At 36.5% G+C, this 16,509-nt stretch overlaps 1 protein-coding gene across 1 annotated transcript in view; it reads left to right on the top strand.

Annotated features, from left to right (window-relative positions):
* The window catches only part of UBE2G1 (ubiquitin conjugating enzyme E2 G1), a 97,818-nt gene that overhangs the window by 71,881 nt on the left and 9,428 nt on the right, over positions 1 to 16,509 (top strand). The window contains exons 3-5 of the mRNA XM_068531064.1: positions 1,092 to 1,189; positions 6,280 to 6,458; positions 10,579 to 10,701. Coding sequence (XP_068387165.1) covers positions 1,092 to 1,189; positions 6,280 to 6,458; positions 10,579 to 10,665 — 364 coding nt within the window. The 3' untranslated portion in view covers positions 10,666 to 10,701. The remainder of the gene's footprint in view (positions 1 to 1,091; positions 1,190 to 6,279; positions 6,459 to 10,578; positions 10,702 to 16,509) is intronic.

Here is a 16,509-nt window from a genome sequence, read left to right as displayed (position 1 = left end):
AAATGAAAAGAGGTCCCTGTGATAGAGGGACACTGGCTAGTTAAGATTGGGTAGTCAAGTAAAGTCATTCTCAAGAGGTAACATTTAAGCTGAGTTCTGAATATGACAAGGGGAGAACAGTGTTTCAAACAAAGGAAACAGCTAGTACCAAGGACACAGGTCAGGAACTTTGTCATTTTTGCCCCATAAGGCTGACTTTTTTTCATTGGTTTTCTTTAACATTGACTTACGTTGTTCTGACAGTTGTTCAGGAACAGTTCCTAAGTAAATGACAGTGCTCTGCACTGCCTTAACACAACAGTCACAGCCACATGTGCCTATTAGAATTAAACAAGATTAAAAATTCCCTTCCTCAGTTGTACTAGCCATATTATTGATACAAGTGGTTGGTGGCTAACATGTTGGCCAGCATAACTATAGACCATCTCTAGTGTGTGAAAGTTCTGTTGCACAGCCCTACTTTGGAAAGTCACCAGATTATAAACTCCTTGAGAGACTTTATGCTTTGTTCACTGCTGTACTCCCAGTGTCTGACACGTAAAGACTGAATAAATATTTGTTAAATGATAAGATGAATAAATGGATGGATGGATTGAAGGTCAGCACAACTGTTCCCAGAGAGGGAATAAGAAAATGCATAAGCTCTCAGATGAGAAAAAGCTTGTTGTGTTTGAAGAACAGAAAGAAGACTGGCTGGAACGAGAGAGAAGAGTGGAAGATTGAGATCAACGTAGAGAAATTGGCAACTTGACCCTGATAGGCAATATTAAACTTAACTTTTAAATTTTGTTTTAAGTGCAGTGGGAAGAGATTAAAAGGTTTGTAGCACAGCAGTCATGTAATCTGATCTGGATGCCTTTTTTTAAAGCTGTTTCTTTCATTTTACTTTTTTTTGAGAGTTTAATAAGGTGGTAGGTATGACAGTTTATTAAACTGGATATTTGAGTAAAGTAAACTGCTTGAAATCCAGATTATTTATTTTGTTTATAGTGTTAGCACTAGCATCCTTGTTTTATGTTTGTTTTAATAATTTTCTTATTTATAAGCAGGAACTTATAGGCAAGAACTTGTTTTTGTTTTTGTATTTCCAGTGAAGGTGGTGTTTTTAAGGCTCATCTCACTTTCCCAAAAGATTATCCCCTTCGGCCTCCTAAAATGAAATTCATTACAGAAATCTGGCACCCAAATGGTAAGTTTATCTAGTTTTACTTTTACATTTGCAAGTATGATGGCCTGTCATTGAAGTTTTCAAGGTCAATAAGTAAGATGTAGTTCTCAATGAAATTGCGTTGGAATTTTTGTACTAAGTTTGTTGTGTTTGTTATGCACATGGGCTTGGATTTAGATTCCTTAGAAGAGAAGGAGTGACAGAGATCACATGGGGGAAATCTTTATTTATTTATTTATTTACTTACTTACTTAGTTTTCAGCTCGTTTTGGGACTCATGATGTTCCTAACTAGAGGCAGGGTTGGTGGGTGATATTCAGCATTAATAGAGCTCTTATAATTGAGGAGACAATTTCCAAGGTATTAGGTGACTCATTGGCTATTACAAAGAGCATAGAAGTAATTAAACCTGGATTTTTAATTTCTATTTTCTCATCTTAGCTCCTAGACTATGGACAACGCTTAACTTTTAATGTATATTCTTAGCTGTCAAAAAGGAATGTCTTACCTACTTCATAAGGTGATTGATAGGATCAAATGAGATACAATACTGTGTGTTTAAACCTTTCAAAAGTACCCAGTACTGCTGTGCATAAAATGGTGACATTGACTTTTTTACCCAAAGATGTACTACCATTTAAAATTCACTTTGTGAGCCAAACGTTAGGCTAGATAAACTATGTGTATACACAGTCTCCCTGAACTTTTGGCCTTGTTTTGTATGATAGAGCTTGCAAGAATTTCTTTCCTAAGTATTTTGACTATCAGTATTTTGTAATCAAAGTTGTCTTTTTAGACAGTTACACTAATCTGCATTCTATTTCTCATAGTCCAGACTTTCAGTTGCAAGGAAGAGAAACCCTTATATATTAGTTTAAGCAAAAATCAGTGAGGGTAACGGATGCATGAATAAACCAAGGCTTTGTTTCAAGAAGTGTAATAGCACCCAGTGACTTGAAAAACAGATGAGTCTTACTGAGGAGAGACTAGACTGGCAAATGGAAAACTATTGGGAGCCAAGGAAGCCACCATATTTCATCACATCTAAGATAGGCAGTGATCACAAAAGACATAGTTATTTTTTGCACCAGTAAGAAGGGAGAAAAATAATTTCTTTCTGGTAGAACACATTAGCGATAGTCCTACAAGATATATGGAAGCACGAATTGACCACATCTGCCTTGGACGTTTCTTTCATTTCTTCCTAGCCTTTTGGCAGTTTCTCCTGCCTTCTCTTGAATTATTTGATGTGTAATAGTCAATCTTTTTGCACCTATTTCAAAGGAAAATGTAACAAAGTTTCTGAATGTTGTCTCTACCACGAATTAGCTATATTACTGTAGGTAAAGCCTCTTGAACCTTAGTTTCTCTATCTGTGAGAGTTACATGAGAGCATATATGTAAGCAGTACATGGAACCTCTGTTAAGAGGAACAATAGCAATGGCCTCAGTAGTTTAAGAGGGCAACTGAAATGAGTGTTTATTTTGTTTGTTTTTTAAGGTTGAAGAGATTGTTGGTTTGCAGGCCATAAGGGAGAAGGCATTAGAGAGTGAAGTAATTAAGACTTGATTTGAGAGAAGGGATGCTTTGTGAAGAAAGGATACCCGAGGAGGCAGTGGGGCAGGGATGGCAGGTTCAGAAGGATCTATACTTAGGAAGGGGAGTGAGAGTGGTCTGCAATGGGAGTGAGAGGAAAAACCAGCATTTGAGTTTCTGCTAGGTGCTGGAGATACAAAGATGATCGAGTTATGGTCTTTCTGTAAGGATATTATGGTATGTGTAGGGGAAAGATGGACATAAATTTAATGGTGAAACAGAGACAACAGTGATGTTGTTATAAAGGTGTTTGGTAGCATAGAATAGGGAGTCAGGGAATGATGGAGAATGTGATTCTTAAATAGAATTTTGAATATGTATCTTTAGTCGTGGGGACTCAATAGTTTTAAAGCTGTATAGTAGGTTCCTCATGACTATATTTATGTCTAGAAAGTTTATACTCATGGGGGAAGGTTTGGAAGGGAAAACCAGACAAAATAGCCAGGAGACAGAGGATTTTATCAATTGCTAATGGGTACGGCATTTCTTTCTGTGGTGATGGTTATACAACTCTTTAAACATACTAGAAACCATTAAATTGTGTACTTCAAATACATGAATTATATCTCAAAAAGCTGTTTTATTAACAATTATTGTATGGTAAAGTCATACAAGTTATTTGTATGACTTAGATGCATTCAATTTGGGACTTGTTTTTCTGGAGGTGCAGTTGCCATAACCACTTAGGTAATTAAAGAAAACTAGTCAAGGCTCAGCAGTGAGCTTAGGGCCTTGGAAGTTACTGACATCAAGGTGACAGGTAATGTATATCAAATCATTATGTGGTATACCTTAAACTTACACAACGTTTTATGTCAATTATATCTTAATAAAGCTGGCGGGGACACAATGTTTTATGTCAATTATATCTTAATAAAGCTGGCTGGGGGGAGATGGTGGGTAACACTGTGATATAATGAACGGTTTAATTTACTTAGGGAAAAGATGATTAATTTTAGAGATTAGGATAACATCAAAAGTCAGACCAAGGAAAAGGAAAAGAAGAAAGTGATTGAGAGAATGGCTTCAAGAACCAGGGAAAGGAAGTGTGCTATGGAAGTAAGAGAGGAAAATGTGTCCAGGAAGGTGTCCTCAACAGTATCAGTTGTTTTGGCCCAGAAGGGTTGACTTTAAAAGTACCCAGGAGAATATGGTCTCCCAATCACTTTGTGAGAATAGTCATAGCATCCTGTTTGGAAGCAGAAGACAGTTTCCCGTAAGGCAAAAAAGAGAGTACCCAAGTGATGGGTAAATAGAGAAGACGAGGGGAAATCAGATTTTCCTAATTTTAGAGCACAGCTTCAAGAGAAGGGAGATAGCTTGAAGGGTATGCATGGTTCAGGTAGTTTAGTTTCAAGATGGAAGAAGAGCTGTGTTTTCTTTTCAGTCATTGATGCTGAGACAGTTGGCTAGCTACTTATGGGGAAATTGATTTAGAAATTTTCTTCACACCAAACAGCAAAGTTAAAGTGATTTTTAAAAATAGTGAATATTATTTTCTGGGTGTTAGGAATTTCTAGTTTCAAAAGCAATAAATATTGGAAGACTATAAAGAGGAAAGAGAAGTGGTAACTAAATTCAGTATGGGATTCTTAAATGGATCTTGTGTCAGATAATAAGGCCAGCTATTAAAAAATATTATTGGGGTATTGAAATGAAAGAAAAAAAATAACAGGCAGAAATTAAACAAGGAAAATTAAGAAGCAGTTTGGCAAGAAGAAAATTAAACATTGAGTACATAAATGGGTAAAGGATATGAACAGACATTTGACTAAAGAGGAAATACATAAAGTTTCTGTACATGGAAAAATTTAGCCCCTAAAAGTATTTTAAACTAGATTTCAGTTGTGAAATTTAAAAATTTTTCAATAAAGAAAAATCTTAGTTTTATTGCCTTGTCACTCAGAATTATCAGCTCATATCTTGCATTTTTAAAGTATAATTTGGTAATAGGTATTAAGCATAAAAACCTCTTTCTAAGAAACTAAATTGTATGTTTAAAATGAAATGACACAAGGTTAAAATTTTAAAGGTGCTAAATTACGATAATTTCTATAAAAGGAAAATGGGTCTTAAATAGATTCTCTCTGATAGAATTCTATACAAACATTTGATGTTAAATGTTCTCAAAGAAAATGACTTCCTTTTCTCAAAGAAAAAATTTTAAGTGATAAGTGAGGAAAATATCTTAATACTGTGTAAGCATTTTCTGTTCAACTTTATAGTGCTGTTACAAGTTTTGCTGTTGTTATTCTTGCCTCTTGATCTAGTTAGTTATTTCATTTTAGTTAAGAGATTTTACTAGGAGGTGTAGGTGAGTTGGGAAAAGGAACCTTAATTGAAGAACAGCTCATATACAAGACATTGAAGGCATGGGTCTTGAATGTTGCATTCACTGCTGAACTCCATGTCAGGTGGTGGGCGCCTGGCACACGGCACGCGTTCAAGAAGCATTTATCGGAGAGCCACAGTGCACACGAACTTTGACTCTGGTTACCCAGAGTTTATAACAGCAGGGGAGTGCTTGAGTTAGGAGGTAAAAAGTAGGCTTTAACATTATACCTATCATAAATTGGTTGGACTTTAGGTAGGAAGTCAGGGATGAAATATACATAAATAGTGTCATTGGTTATTTATACGATTTGGAAATTTGGTTAAAAAATATTTAACCAAAATTTTATACTTTTCTGTCTTTTCTAACATTTCTCCAATAAGTATGCTTTTTGCAATAGGGAAAATTTCACTGTAGAAGATTAATGAATGTTATGATTTTGATAGTTCCCCAATAGGGAATATTTGTGTGATATAAATATGGATTAGGACCCCTCTGCCCCTTTTGATCAACAATTAATTTGTGGCTTGGATTTTAGAACCGTTTTATAGATTAGGGGCCTAATGAATATCACTTATGTTGATGAATTTTCACTAACAATATGACATGTTCCTTTTGTGGATTTGAGTATACTTTTCCCCTGAAAATATAATTTTGCCTTTATGTGATTTTAAAAGTATATTATCATGTTACCTTTTGTTTTTTTCTTAGGAAAGTCTCTATAGACCTTTGACTATTAAAAATTTCAATCAATAAGTTAGTGGGGAAACTAGGAATTCATTATCTAGAAACTCAATTCTGGTGTTTGGACCATATGCTTTCTACAAATGAAGAACAGATTCAATAGATGCCATTTCTTCATTTCATTGTATTTATTACATGTAAATGCTAGGCACCATCTACATACTAGGTGTCTTGAAATTTTGTACAAATGAAAAAGGTAGCTTACATTCCTTTTGGGTTTGTCAGGTGGATCCTACTTGGTAAAATCTTTGGTCTTCCTAAAAGGTTAACAGGTTCCATTTTGGAAATTAACTTCTGTATCTTTTCAATGGTACAGTGGTATTGAATTTTATACAGATGCCATGGGAATCGGGACCATGTTTATTATAATATGTATTTTATGTATAGCCAAATTATTTTAAATATTTAAAACAGTAATCTTATTCTCTAATTTTGCAGTTGATAAAAATGGTGACGTATGCATTTCTATTCTTCACGAGCCCGGGGAAGATAAATATGGTTATGAAAAGCCAGAGGAACGCTGGCTGCCTATTCACACCGTGGAAACCATCATGATTAGTGTCATTTCTATGCTGGCAGACCCTAATGGAGACTCACCTGCTAATGTTGACGCTGCGGTAAGGTGGTCCCATGCACACATCTCCCCTCCCGTTTAATTAAACTTGATTAGAACTATAGTAGCTTTATAAGTATATATGTGTGGGTGTGTATCGATACATCTGTTTTTATTCATTTAATTTTTTCATGAATCTGTACAAAGATAAGTAAGATGTAACTAAGCTTTACCCCTAAATATTTGTACCTGCATCTTTTAAGAATAAGGACACTATGGACTTCCCTGTTGGCGCAGTGGTTAAGAATCCTCCTGCCAATGCAGGGGACACGGGTTCGATCCCTGGTCCAGGAAGATCCTACATGCTGTGGACCAGCTAAGCCCATGTGCCACAACTACTGAGACTGCATTCTAGAGCCTGTGAGCCACAACTACTGAAGCCCGCGTGCCTAGGGCCGGTGCTCCGCAACAAGAGACGCCACCGCAGTGAGAAGCCCGTGCACCGCAACGAAGAGTAGCCCGTGCTCGTCGCAACTAGAGAAAGCCTGCGAGCAGCAACAAAGACCCAATGCAGCCCCCCCTAAAAAAATAAATTAAAAAAAAAAAAAGGAATAAGGACACTATCCTATATAACTATAAAACAGCTGTCATACCTATGAGAACTTATTATCAAGTCCCTAGTAGGTCCTTATTATTATTCCCAAGCTTTTATTTTTAAAACTTTCAGACCTACAAAATGTTGCATTAGTTAAATAAACACCCTTAAACACCCCTATACCCTACACATATAGGTTCACAAATGTGGAGATTTTACAACGTTGTTATTATCATTATCATTATTATTATTTGCTAAACTGAGAATACTTTACAGATCTTTATGTTTAAGTATATACTTAAATACTTCAGCATGTATCTCCTAAGAACGAGATGGGTGGGGCGGCAGAATCCAGAATTTTAGGAACCCACATTACTTTTTAAAAATTAGTTAATTAATTTTGGCTGTGTTGGGTCTTTGTTGCTGCACGAGGGCTTTCTCTAGTTGTGTTGAGTGGGGGCTACTCTTCATCGTGGTGCTCAGGCTTCTCATTGCGGTGGCATCTCTTGTTGTGGAGCACAGGCTCTAGGCGTGTGGGCGTCAGTAGTTGTGGCACTCGGGCTCAGTAGTTGTGGCACACGGGCTTAGTTGCTTTGTGGCATGTGGGATCTTCTGGACCAGGGCTTGAATCCATGTCCCCTGCATTGGCAGGCGGATTCTTAACCAGTGCGCCACCAGGGACGTCCTCACATTACATTTTGTATTCGTTTTATTTATTTATTTTTTACTTATTTTTTTATTTTGTAAAGGATGGTGTTTCTTACCATTTTATTGTAGGTTTCTCATTTTTACATTATTTTTATTTTCATTTTTTTGGTCTTCTCTTCCTTCTCCTTTTCTTTTTTTAAAAAATTATTTTATTTATTTGTTAATTTTTTGGGGCTGCACTGCACTGCACGGCATGTGGGATCTTAGTTCCCTGACCAGGGATCGAACCCATGCCCCCTGCAGTGGAAGCATGGAGTCTTAACCACTGGACTGCCAGGGAAGTCCTGTATTCATGTTTTATTAGTCTCCTTTAATCTAGAATAGTCCTAGTTCCTCAGCCGTCTATCCTTCTTTAACAATCCTTTTGTTCTAATTCTTATTCTTGGAAACTTTGTTAGTATACGTGAAAGCTGGGAGGTTAAATTCACCTTTTTTTCTTGTTATTTCAAACCTGCATATAAACTTGGGTGAAATCTTACATGTAGAAAAACAGTACATATATAACCCCCTTTCAAATCTCTGGCTTTGAATTTTTGAATTTAGTAATTGAATTGAAGTAAACACTGGCAGAAAACCATTCTAACTTCTAATAAGTCAAGTATCAGTCCAGACAACATAAGGGGCTCATGTGTGCAGAATTGGTTCCACTCAAAAGAGTGTGTGAGTAATAAGCCAGATGTTAAACTAAGAGTGAAAAAATAAATAAGAGTGAGTTGAAGGAAGAGGGGTACCATTTAAATGCCAAAGTGAAGAAGTAATTACTTTCAGTACCAATACCCACACTAGCAGCTCTAATTCTAGTGGTCTTCAGTATATTTATATAAAATCTATATATCATTATTATTTTAGGAAGGTATTAAAATTTTGGGTGTAAGTAGGAGGAAAGGCCAAGTTATTGAGTCATACAGACTTTCTGTCAATCTCTTTTCAGCCCCACTTCATTTATTTATTTGTTTGTTTGTTTGGCTGCTCTGGGTCTTAGTTGCGGTATGCGAGATCTTAAGTTGCGGTATGCAAGATCTTAAGTTGCAGCATGCGGGATCTTATGTTGCGGCATGCAGGATCTTTAGTTGTGGCATGCAGGCTCTTAGTTGCAGCATGCAGGCTCTTAGTTGCAGCATGCAGGATCTAGTTTCATGACCAGGGATCTAACCCGAGCCCCCTGCATTGGGAGCATGAAGTCTTAACCACTGGACCACCAGGGAAGTCCCTCAGCCCCACATCTTTTTTTTTTTTTTTAATATTTATTTATTTATTTATTTATTTGGCTGCACTGGGTCTTCTTTAGCTGTGGCATGCACCTCAACCCCACTTCTTACTGACTTCTCAGAGCTGTCATTTCCAGACTTTAACTTCAGAGTTCTGTTCAGTAGGTCCTTTTCCCTCCTTTGCTGGGGTTCCATTGAGACTCCTGTAGGCTACTACTTTCTCTCCTCTGCTGCGTGTTTCATTGTTCTTCCATCTACTTTTGGTCTTCCAGAAAAAATTTCTCCCCATTATTAGATGATTTTAATGCCATTTTCTTTGATAGTGAGGATTTATACCTTAAAAAAATAATTCCGGTATGATCATTTTAATAGGATCTTAGGAGAGCTAAGAGATAAACATATCTGCTTTTTGGTCTGTTGATTCCATAGGTTCTTCACATGTAAAATGCAGATGATAACACCACCCATCTGGTCATCCACAGTGTGTGGCATAGTGGATTCAACAAATGGCGACTCTGTTATTAGCTAGCTCCTGCTTTGAACCATCATCTACCAATCTGTCTTCTACCTAGAAGTCATCCTTGCCCAGTCTTGTGTGTCACCAGAGAATGTCAGTCAAATTATATATCTAAATTCCTTTCCACCCCTCTGCCATTGATTTGAGTCCTTTTAACTTCTTACCTACGTTATTGTGATAGCTTTCTATCTGATCTCCCTGCTCTCAGTCTTACTTCTCTCTGCTAAGTGCTCTTTTTAGGTGATTTTTTTTTTTCTTTTCCTGAGATTGACCTTCCTTCTTTTCTGGAATTGACCCTTTCTCCTTAAAAATTTCTTAAATATGATAATGAGGTAATTACAGACAATAACATTTTATCCATAAATACTTCATCAAACATCTCCAAATCTCTGTACATGTTAGCATTATAGTTTATCTCTTAATTTATTATAATGATTGGCTTTCTGGGGTGCCTTGCTTTGAGGGCAAAAATTGTTGTTCAGATCTCTTCCTCTGCACGGGCAAGTATTGAAGATTTCTATACTTTTTGCTGTTCCTAAATGGATGATATGGGGGGGAGAAAAGGGCTGGGCATTTTTGTGAGAATTTCCTGCTATTTACTTGCTAAGTAAAATCAGCTCTATTCTCCTGTGAAACTATGCTGGTGCTGTTTTGTGTTCCATTTTCATGGGCCACGCAGTGATAGTGATATTGTCACTGTCATGTGTCCCACCCCCTCATCCCCCCGCCCCCACTAGAAATAGTACTCATTATCATCTCAGTATGATGCATTACGCCCATATACTTGATGTTGGAGGCACTGTTATGTCTACTTTATTTTCTGGTTGCTACCAGTAGGGAGAGTTGGTGATCTTTTAGATAGCCTGGATATCTTATTTGTAAGTCGTAGCTTTCTTTTTAGCATAATACAAAACCTCTAATGATCTTCAGGGCCTTGTCCTTTTTTAAAGAAACTTTTGCCTGTAGAGGTCATTTGCATGTATCCTAGCAGAGTGCCTTGCAAAAGTGTTTCTTGACTACTTTTCTACCTTGTCAACTTTTTAACATTTTAAAAGTGTTCACATTGCCAAAGCATTACATTCAAAATTAAAATTAGTATTTGAGATTGTAAGAGGAATTTACATAAAATCAGTTGCTGTTACTTTGGTACTTACAGAAAGAATGGAGGGAAGACAGAAATGGAGAATTCAAAAGGAAAGTTGCCCGCTGTGTAAGAAAAAGCCAAGAGACTGCTTTTGAGTGACATTTATTCAACAGCTGTAACTTCACTTATTTCAGGGTAAGTTCATTTAAAAAATTGTCCTATTCTTTTGCATTTTTATACATGTCATAAATGTTTTTAGAAATTGTGTGATTTGGGTATTTGAATTGCTTGTTTTCATTGGCCTCATTTTTTAGTGGTAGTATCCAGTAGTCTCCTATTTCTCAGCAGAAATAGTGTCATCCGCTTGCTTTTTCCTTCAGTAAATGCAGCTGTTTTTTACTAGATATTCTGTGTTAAACTGGTTGTTAGTATGGTAGCAGTCTATTTCTTTTCACTGATGGTAAAATTTCTCATTATAAAGTTCTGTTCAATTTTTTTTTAAAGCTAAGTTTCCTCCGTTTTACCTTTTGGTTTACCATCTTTGATTAAGCTAGGCATTGAAGTTTCTTGTATCTTTTCATACTGTGCTATATGAATAAAGAATGACTTAAATTTTTGTTTCCCAGTTTTTTTTAAAAAAGGATCATATTTTATATTAAACATCTACCTTTCTTGTTTTAATTGGTCTTTATCTCCTTGTTTATTACTTATAGGGCCAGTAGGAAAATTTTCCCTTTTATTGTATACCATGTGTCCACAAGTCCGTTTTAAGTCTAGCAAGGAGCCAAAGATAGCAGCTACCCATCTGGCTTAGAAGAGGACATGGTGTAGATGAATTGACCAAATGTGTGATATTTAAGTTATTTGGTTTCCCTTTTTAAAATCAAATATCGAGGTGATAAAACCTGTTTATGAAGCGTAGCATCTAAAAAATCAGAATACATGATACATCCCTGTACCTGGCCACCTATTTTAAGCAAAAGAACTTTAGGAATTCCCAGGTGGTCCAGTGGTTAGGACTCTGTGTTCTCACTGCCGAGGGCCCGGATTCAATCCCTGGTGGGGAACTAAGATCCCACAAGCTGAGTGGTGTGGCCAATCAATCAAACAATCAATATTAAAAAAGAAAAAGAACTTTATTACCTGTTACATCTCCTATATTCCCCTCCTACCCCATCCTTTTTTCATATTCCCAATTCTTTGTTTACCATTGCTTTTCTTCACAGTTTCATCAAGTTTGTATTCCTAAACAACATATTCCATGTTTTTGAACTGAATATATGTGGAATTATAATGTATGCATTCTTTTGTGACTTTTAGCTCATCATTATATTCTTGAAATTGGTCTTTGTTATGTGCAGTTATATTTCTTCTGTTTTCGCTGTTAAGTAGTATTTCATTAGATAAATTACTCTTGATTCTCATTGCATTATTTCTCTATTTGGGGAGGGGTTCTTTTGTTTGTTTTGCTTTTTTTGTTGTTGTTTTGTTTTGTTTTTGCTTGGGTTTTTTTTGTTTGTTTGTTTTTTGTTCTTTTGGGTTTTTTTGGCCATGCCTCCTGGCTTGCAGGATCTTAGTTCCCCAATCAGGGATTGAACCTGGGCCCAGGGCAGTGAAAGCACAGAGTCCTAACCACTGGACCACAAGGGAATTCCCCTATTTTGCTTTGTTTTTGCTATTACAGAGAATGTGGCTATCCTTGTTTCTTGTTGCAGAGATACTACAAGAGTTTCTTGGGTGTATATGTAGGGGTGGCATTAAGTTAAAGGTATATGCACATCACTTTGAGTAGATAATGCCAAATTGTCTTCCAAAATGTTGCATCTATTTATACTCCTTTTGGCAAGGACAAGGATTCCATTTGTTCCATATTCTCTTTAACATTTGATATTATCAGACTTCTTCAAAGTTTGTTTTCCCAAAGTTTTTGATCTGGTGTAAAATGATATGTCATTATGGACTTAATGTGTGTTGCCTTAGTTACCAATGCAATTGCGTATTGTAACATGTGTTTGACCATTGACACTTCCTCTGTGAAATGCTTATTCTGGTCTTTCCTGTTTTTCAGTTAGGTTATTGATTTGTATCCTTGTCTTTTCACTTTTTCCATGGTGTCTTTGGATGAACAGAGGTGCTTAATTTTAATGCAGTTTAATTTTTTAGTTCTTTCCTGTATGCATTTTACTTTTTGTGTCTTAGTTTCTTCCCTGCCATCAGAAAGCTACTATTGTATATTGTCTTCTAAAAGTTATTATGGTTTTGCCTTTCACAAATGTGTTGAATTCACTGAAATTGGTTGATGTATGGTGTGAGTTGGAGTTCAACTTTACCCTTTGATTCCCCCTAATATATAACTGTTGACTGCATCATTTATTGACAAGTCCATCCTTTCACCACTGATATGCAGTGTCAGTTATGTTGTAAAACTACATTCCAGGTATGTGTTGATCTGTTTCTGACCTTTCTAGGTTTCCTTGGTTGGCTTGTCTATCCTTGAACCGGTATCACACTGTCTTAATTTTTATTTATGATTTTTATGATTAAACGTATCAAATGCAAAGGTAAATCAGAAGTTAAGCTAAAGTCTACCCACTTTTCATTCTGTTTTCATGTTTGATATCTCTAAGTTTCTGAAAAGACTCATATCTACTTTTAGATCTTGTTATAATAACCTAAAATGCTGAAAATTAACCTTACTTCTCTTTGTTCCCAACAGATATAGCAATAACCTTGCAGTCTTCAAATTATTTGTTTTTCACCATCTTATTTATATCTGTTTTGTTTATTTTTGCTAACAGTCCTGTCCTGATTTCATTATCATTACATCTAATACCTCCCACACGTCTAGTCAGTGATCCTCATCTTTTCTTTTGACTCTTGCTTTCCACCACCTTAGGTCAAGTTCTTGTTACTAGTTGAACATCTTTTGTGTCGGCCTGCACTTCATCCTAGATATTTGTCCTGGATACAACTGCCATGTTAGTCTTCACACAGCTCAGCTCATTCATTGCATTGGTTCTTTTATGGGTCGGACAATATCTTAGGAACAACAAACACTTCAGGGCTTGTTTTCCTTACTGAGCTTGGCAACAACAACGAATTGAGTGGAAGGAAATAATAGGTTGGAGCCTAAGCTTATGCGTGATTTTACCTTATAAACAGTACTTTATAAATTTAGGAAATAATCAAGAATTTTATTTACCTTGATAGTATATTGCAAATAAAATAAATAAATACGAATGAAGTGTCACGAACCAGTCTTGTAAGGGATTATATATTATCTTCTTTGTTGGTGGGATTAGAGTTAATTTATACTTGATCATAACATACACATCTTTAAAGTATACTTATCAAGATTAAGGTTCACATAAAAAGAAGACGGAGGCAAATAATAATGTTGAATCAAAATACCTCCTTGCATAGAATAGGTTAATTGAAAAACAGTATAATATACTGTTAATGATGAAACTAAACTGAGAACTTACAATTAAAGGTGTAGGAAGCAATAACTGTAAATCTTGGCAAACAGGTCAACACTGCTTACACATCCTTCTTTAAAGTCGCAAGTCCTACATATAGATTCATTCGTGCATTGTAATGTCTGTGCACTGTTGTAGAAGGGTATGTGTGGCAGCTGGATGTTAGATAGGACAGAATTTTGAATTAAATTAATGCACTAATATTTTAATGGTTAATTTTAGTTACTATTCCTAACTTATTGTGTTAGTATTAAGCTCAGGCTTCTGTGTAAAAAATTATAGTCTTTGAACTGTGTTTTTCACTGGTAAGAACTGAGTAAACGATTTTGCATTTTGTTTTCAGTCTGAAGCTCATCCTCATCACGAGGATCCTTTGGCCCCCCTGTGGCCAAAGACAAACATTCTTTGGGAAACATTGATTAATAACTAATTAAGGGGAGTTTCCTGGTGGTCTGGTGGTTAAGATTTCACTGCCCTGGCACAGGTTCAATTCCTGGTTGGGGAACTGAGATCCCACAAGCTGTGTGGTGCCGCCAAAAAAAAAAAAAAAAGTAATTCAAGCAGACGTACTTAACTAGCATTCAGGGACCCAATCTTGTCTATCGTATGTTGATTAAAAATCGCTAGTAGCTTCCCTCGTATGCTCATATAGTCTCCCTCTTTCTGAAATGTATCTTGTCATTCATTCAACTCAAATACTCGACCCATTTCCTGTGCCAAGGGTCTGGAATGTGTGTTCTGTTTCTTTTGCCACTTGAGATGAGGTCCATTTCAAATTCCCCTTCTTTCATGAAGTTATTGCTCTTCATCCCCAAGCAAATTCTTCCCTTTCTGAAGCACTGTAGCACATAGTCTTAACTTTTAGCCATTTATGAATTTGTCTTACTGCTCTTGTTACGTATGATATGATGCAGTTGGGAAGTAATGCCTCAGTAAGTACCCAATTCCAGTCATCTGTTTGGATTGCACTAAAAGTGAAATCATTTGAAAATTAAATTAAGAAATCACATCAGACTCCATGACTTAACTAATATCTTCTAAAAAAGGGTCTATGTTTTACTCATCTACCTAATGCACAGAACAAGGTGGGCTGTAGGGTTGAGGTGCCCACATAATCTTTATTTTTTTATTATTATTATTTTTTATAAAGTTGTTTATTTTTACTTATTTATTTTTGGCTGTGTTGGGTCTTCGTTGTTGCTCGCGGGCTTTCTCTAGTTGCAGCAGGTGGGGGCTACTCTTCGTTGTGGTGCGCGGTCTTCTCATTGCGGTGGCTTCTTTTGTTGCGGAGCACAGACTCTAGGCATGCGGGCTTCAGTAGTTGTGGCACGCAGGCTCAGTAGTTGTGGTACACAGGCTTAGTTGCTCCGTGGCATATGGGATCTTCCCGGATCAGGGCTCGAACCCGTGTCCCCTGTGTTGTCAGGCGGATTCTTAACCACTGCGCCACCAGGGAAGCCCCACATAATCTAAATGTCTCTGTCATTACATGATTTTTATGCCCACGGCTATACTATAGAAACCTGTTGCTTTGTGGCAGATTTAGCGAGCTCTAGTCTATCACTCAAACTCTTCTTAAAGACTTGCTTTTTTCATGCACTTTCTGAATATCCTCAGTCTCTGTAGTCTTGTGATAGGATGATGTGAAATAAAACCCACTATAAGCACTTGAAAAATGTACATTCTATTTGGGTTGAATGAAAAGTAAATTTAATTTAGTATTTTTTATGATGTAATTTTTTACATCGAAATCCATAACTTAATGTAATTTTTTTTAAACTGGAAGCATTAGTGTTGATGTACTTGACCCAGATTTTCTTTATTTCACTTTTATTGTGGTAAACACACGACCTAAATCTACCCTCTTAACAATTTTTATGTGTACAGTATTGTTAACTATATGCACATTGTTGTACAGTACATCTCTAGAGCTTTTTCATTTTGCACGACTGAAACTTCTCTACCCCTTGAACAACAACTCTCCATTCCCCCTCTCCCCAGGCCTTGGCAACCACCACTCTATGTTTCTATCAGTGTGACTACTTTAGATACCTCATATAAGTATAATCATGTAGTATTTGTGTCTCCTATATAAAGATTATTAATAATAACCTTATCCTTTTTCTAATTCAGGTGTGGGATGGGATGAAGAGAGAGGAAAAAGGGAGAAACAAATCCTCCCTTTCCCATAGATCAGCAGCATGGCCACATTCTATACCACTAGACAAAAGGACTTTGGTCTTTTGGTTCTGTATCAAGGCTAGAGGGATTGTATTAATTCTCTATTGCTATGTTAACAAATTACCTAAAATTCAGTGACTTAAAACAGCATTTCTTTTATTTATTTATTTATTTATTTACTTACTTACTTACTTACTTACTTACTTACTTGGCTGCACCAGGTCTTAGTCACAGCATGTGGGATCTAGTTCCCTGACCAGGGATCGAACCCTGGCCCCCTACATTGGGAGCACGGAATCTTAACCACTGGACCACCAGGGAAGTCCCAAAACAGCATTTCTTA

Source organism: Eschrichtius robustus, chromosome 20 (assembly GCF_028021215.1).
Source record: "Eschrichtius robustus isolate mEscRob2 chromosome 20, mEscRob2.pri, whole genome shotgun sequence".
Taxonomy (NCBI): Eukaryota; Metazoa; Chordata; class Mammalia; order Artiodactyla; family Eschrichtiidae; genus Eschrichtius; species Eschrichtius robustus.
The sequence above is the reverse complement of the archived record's forward strand: the minus strand, read 5'-3'. Positions and strand labels throughout refer to the sequence as shown.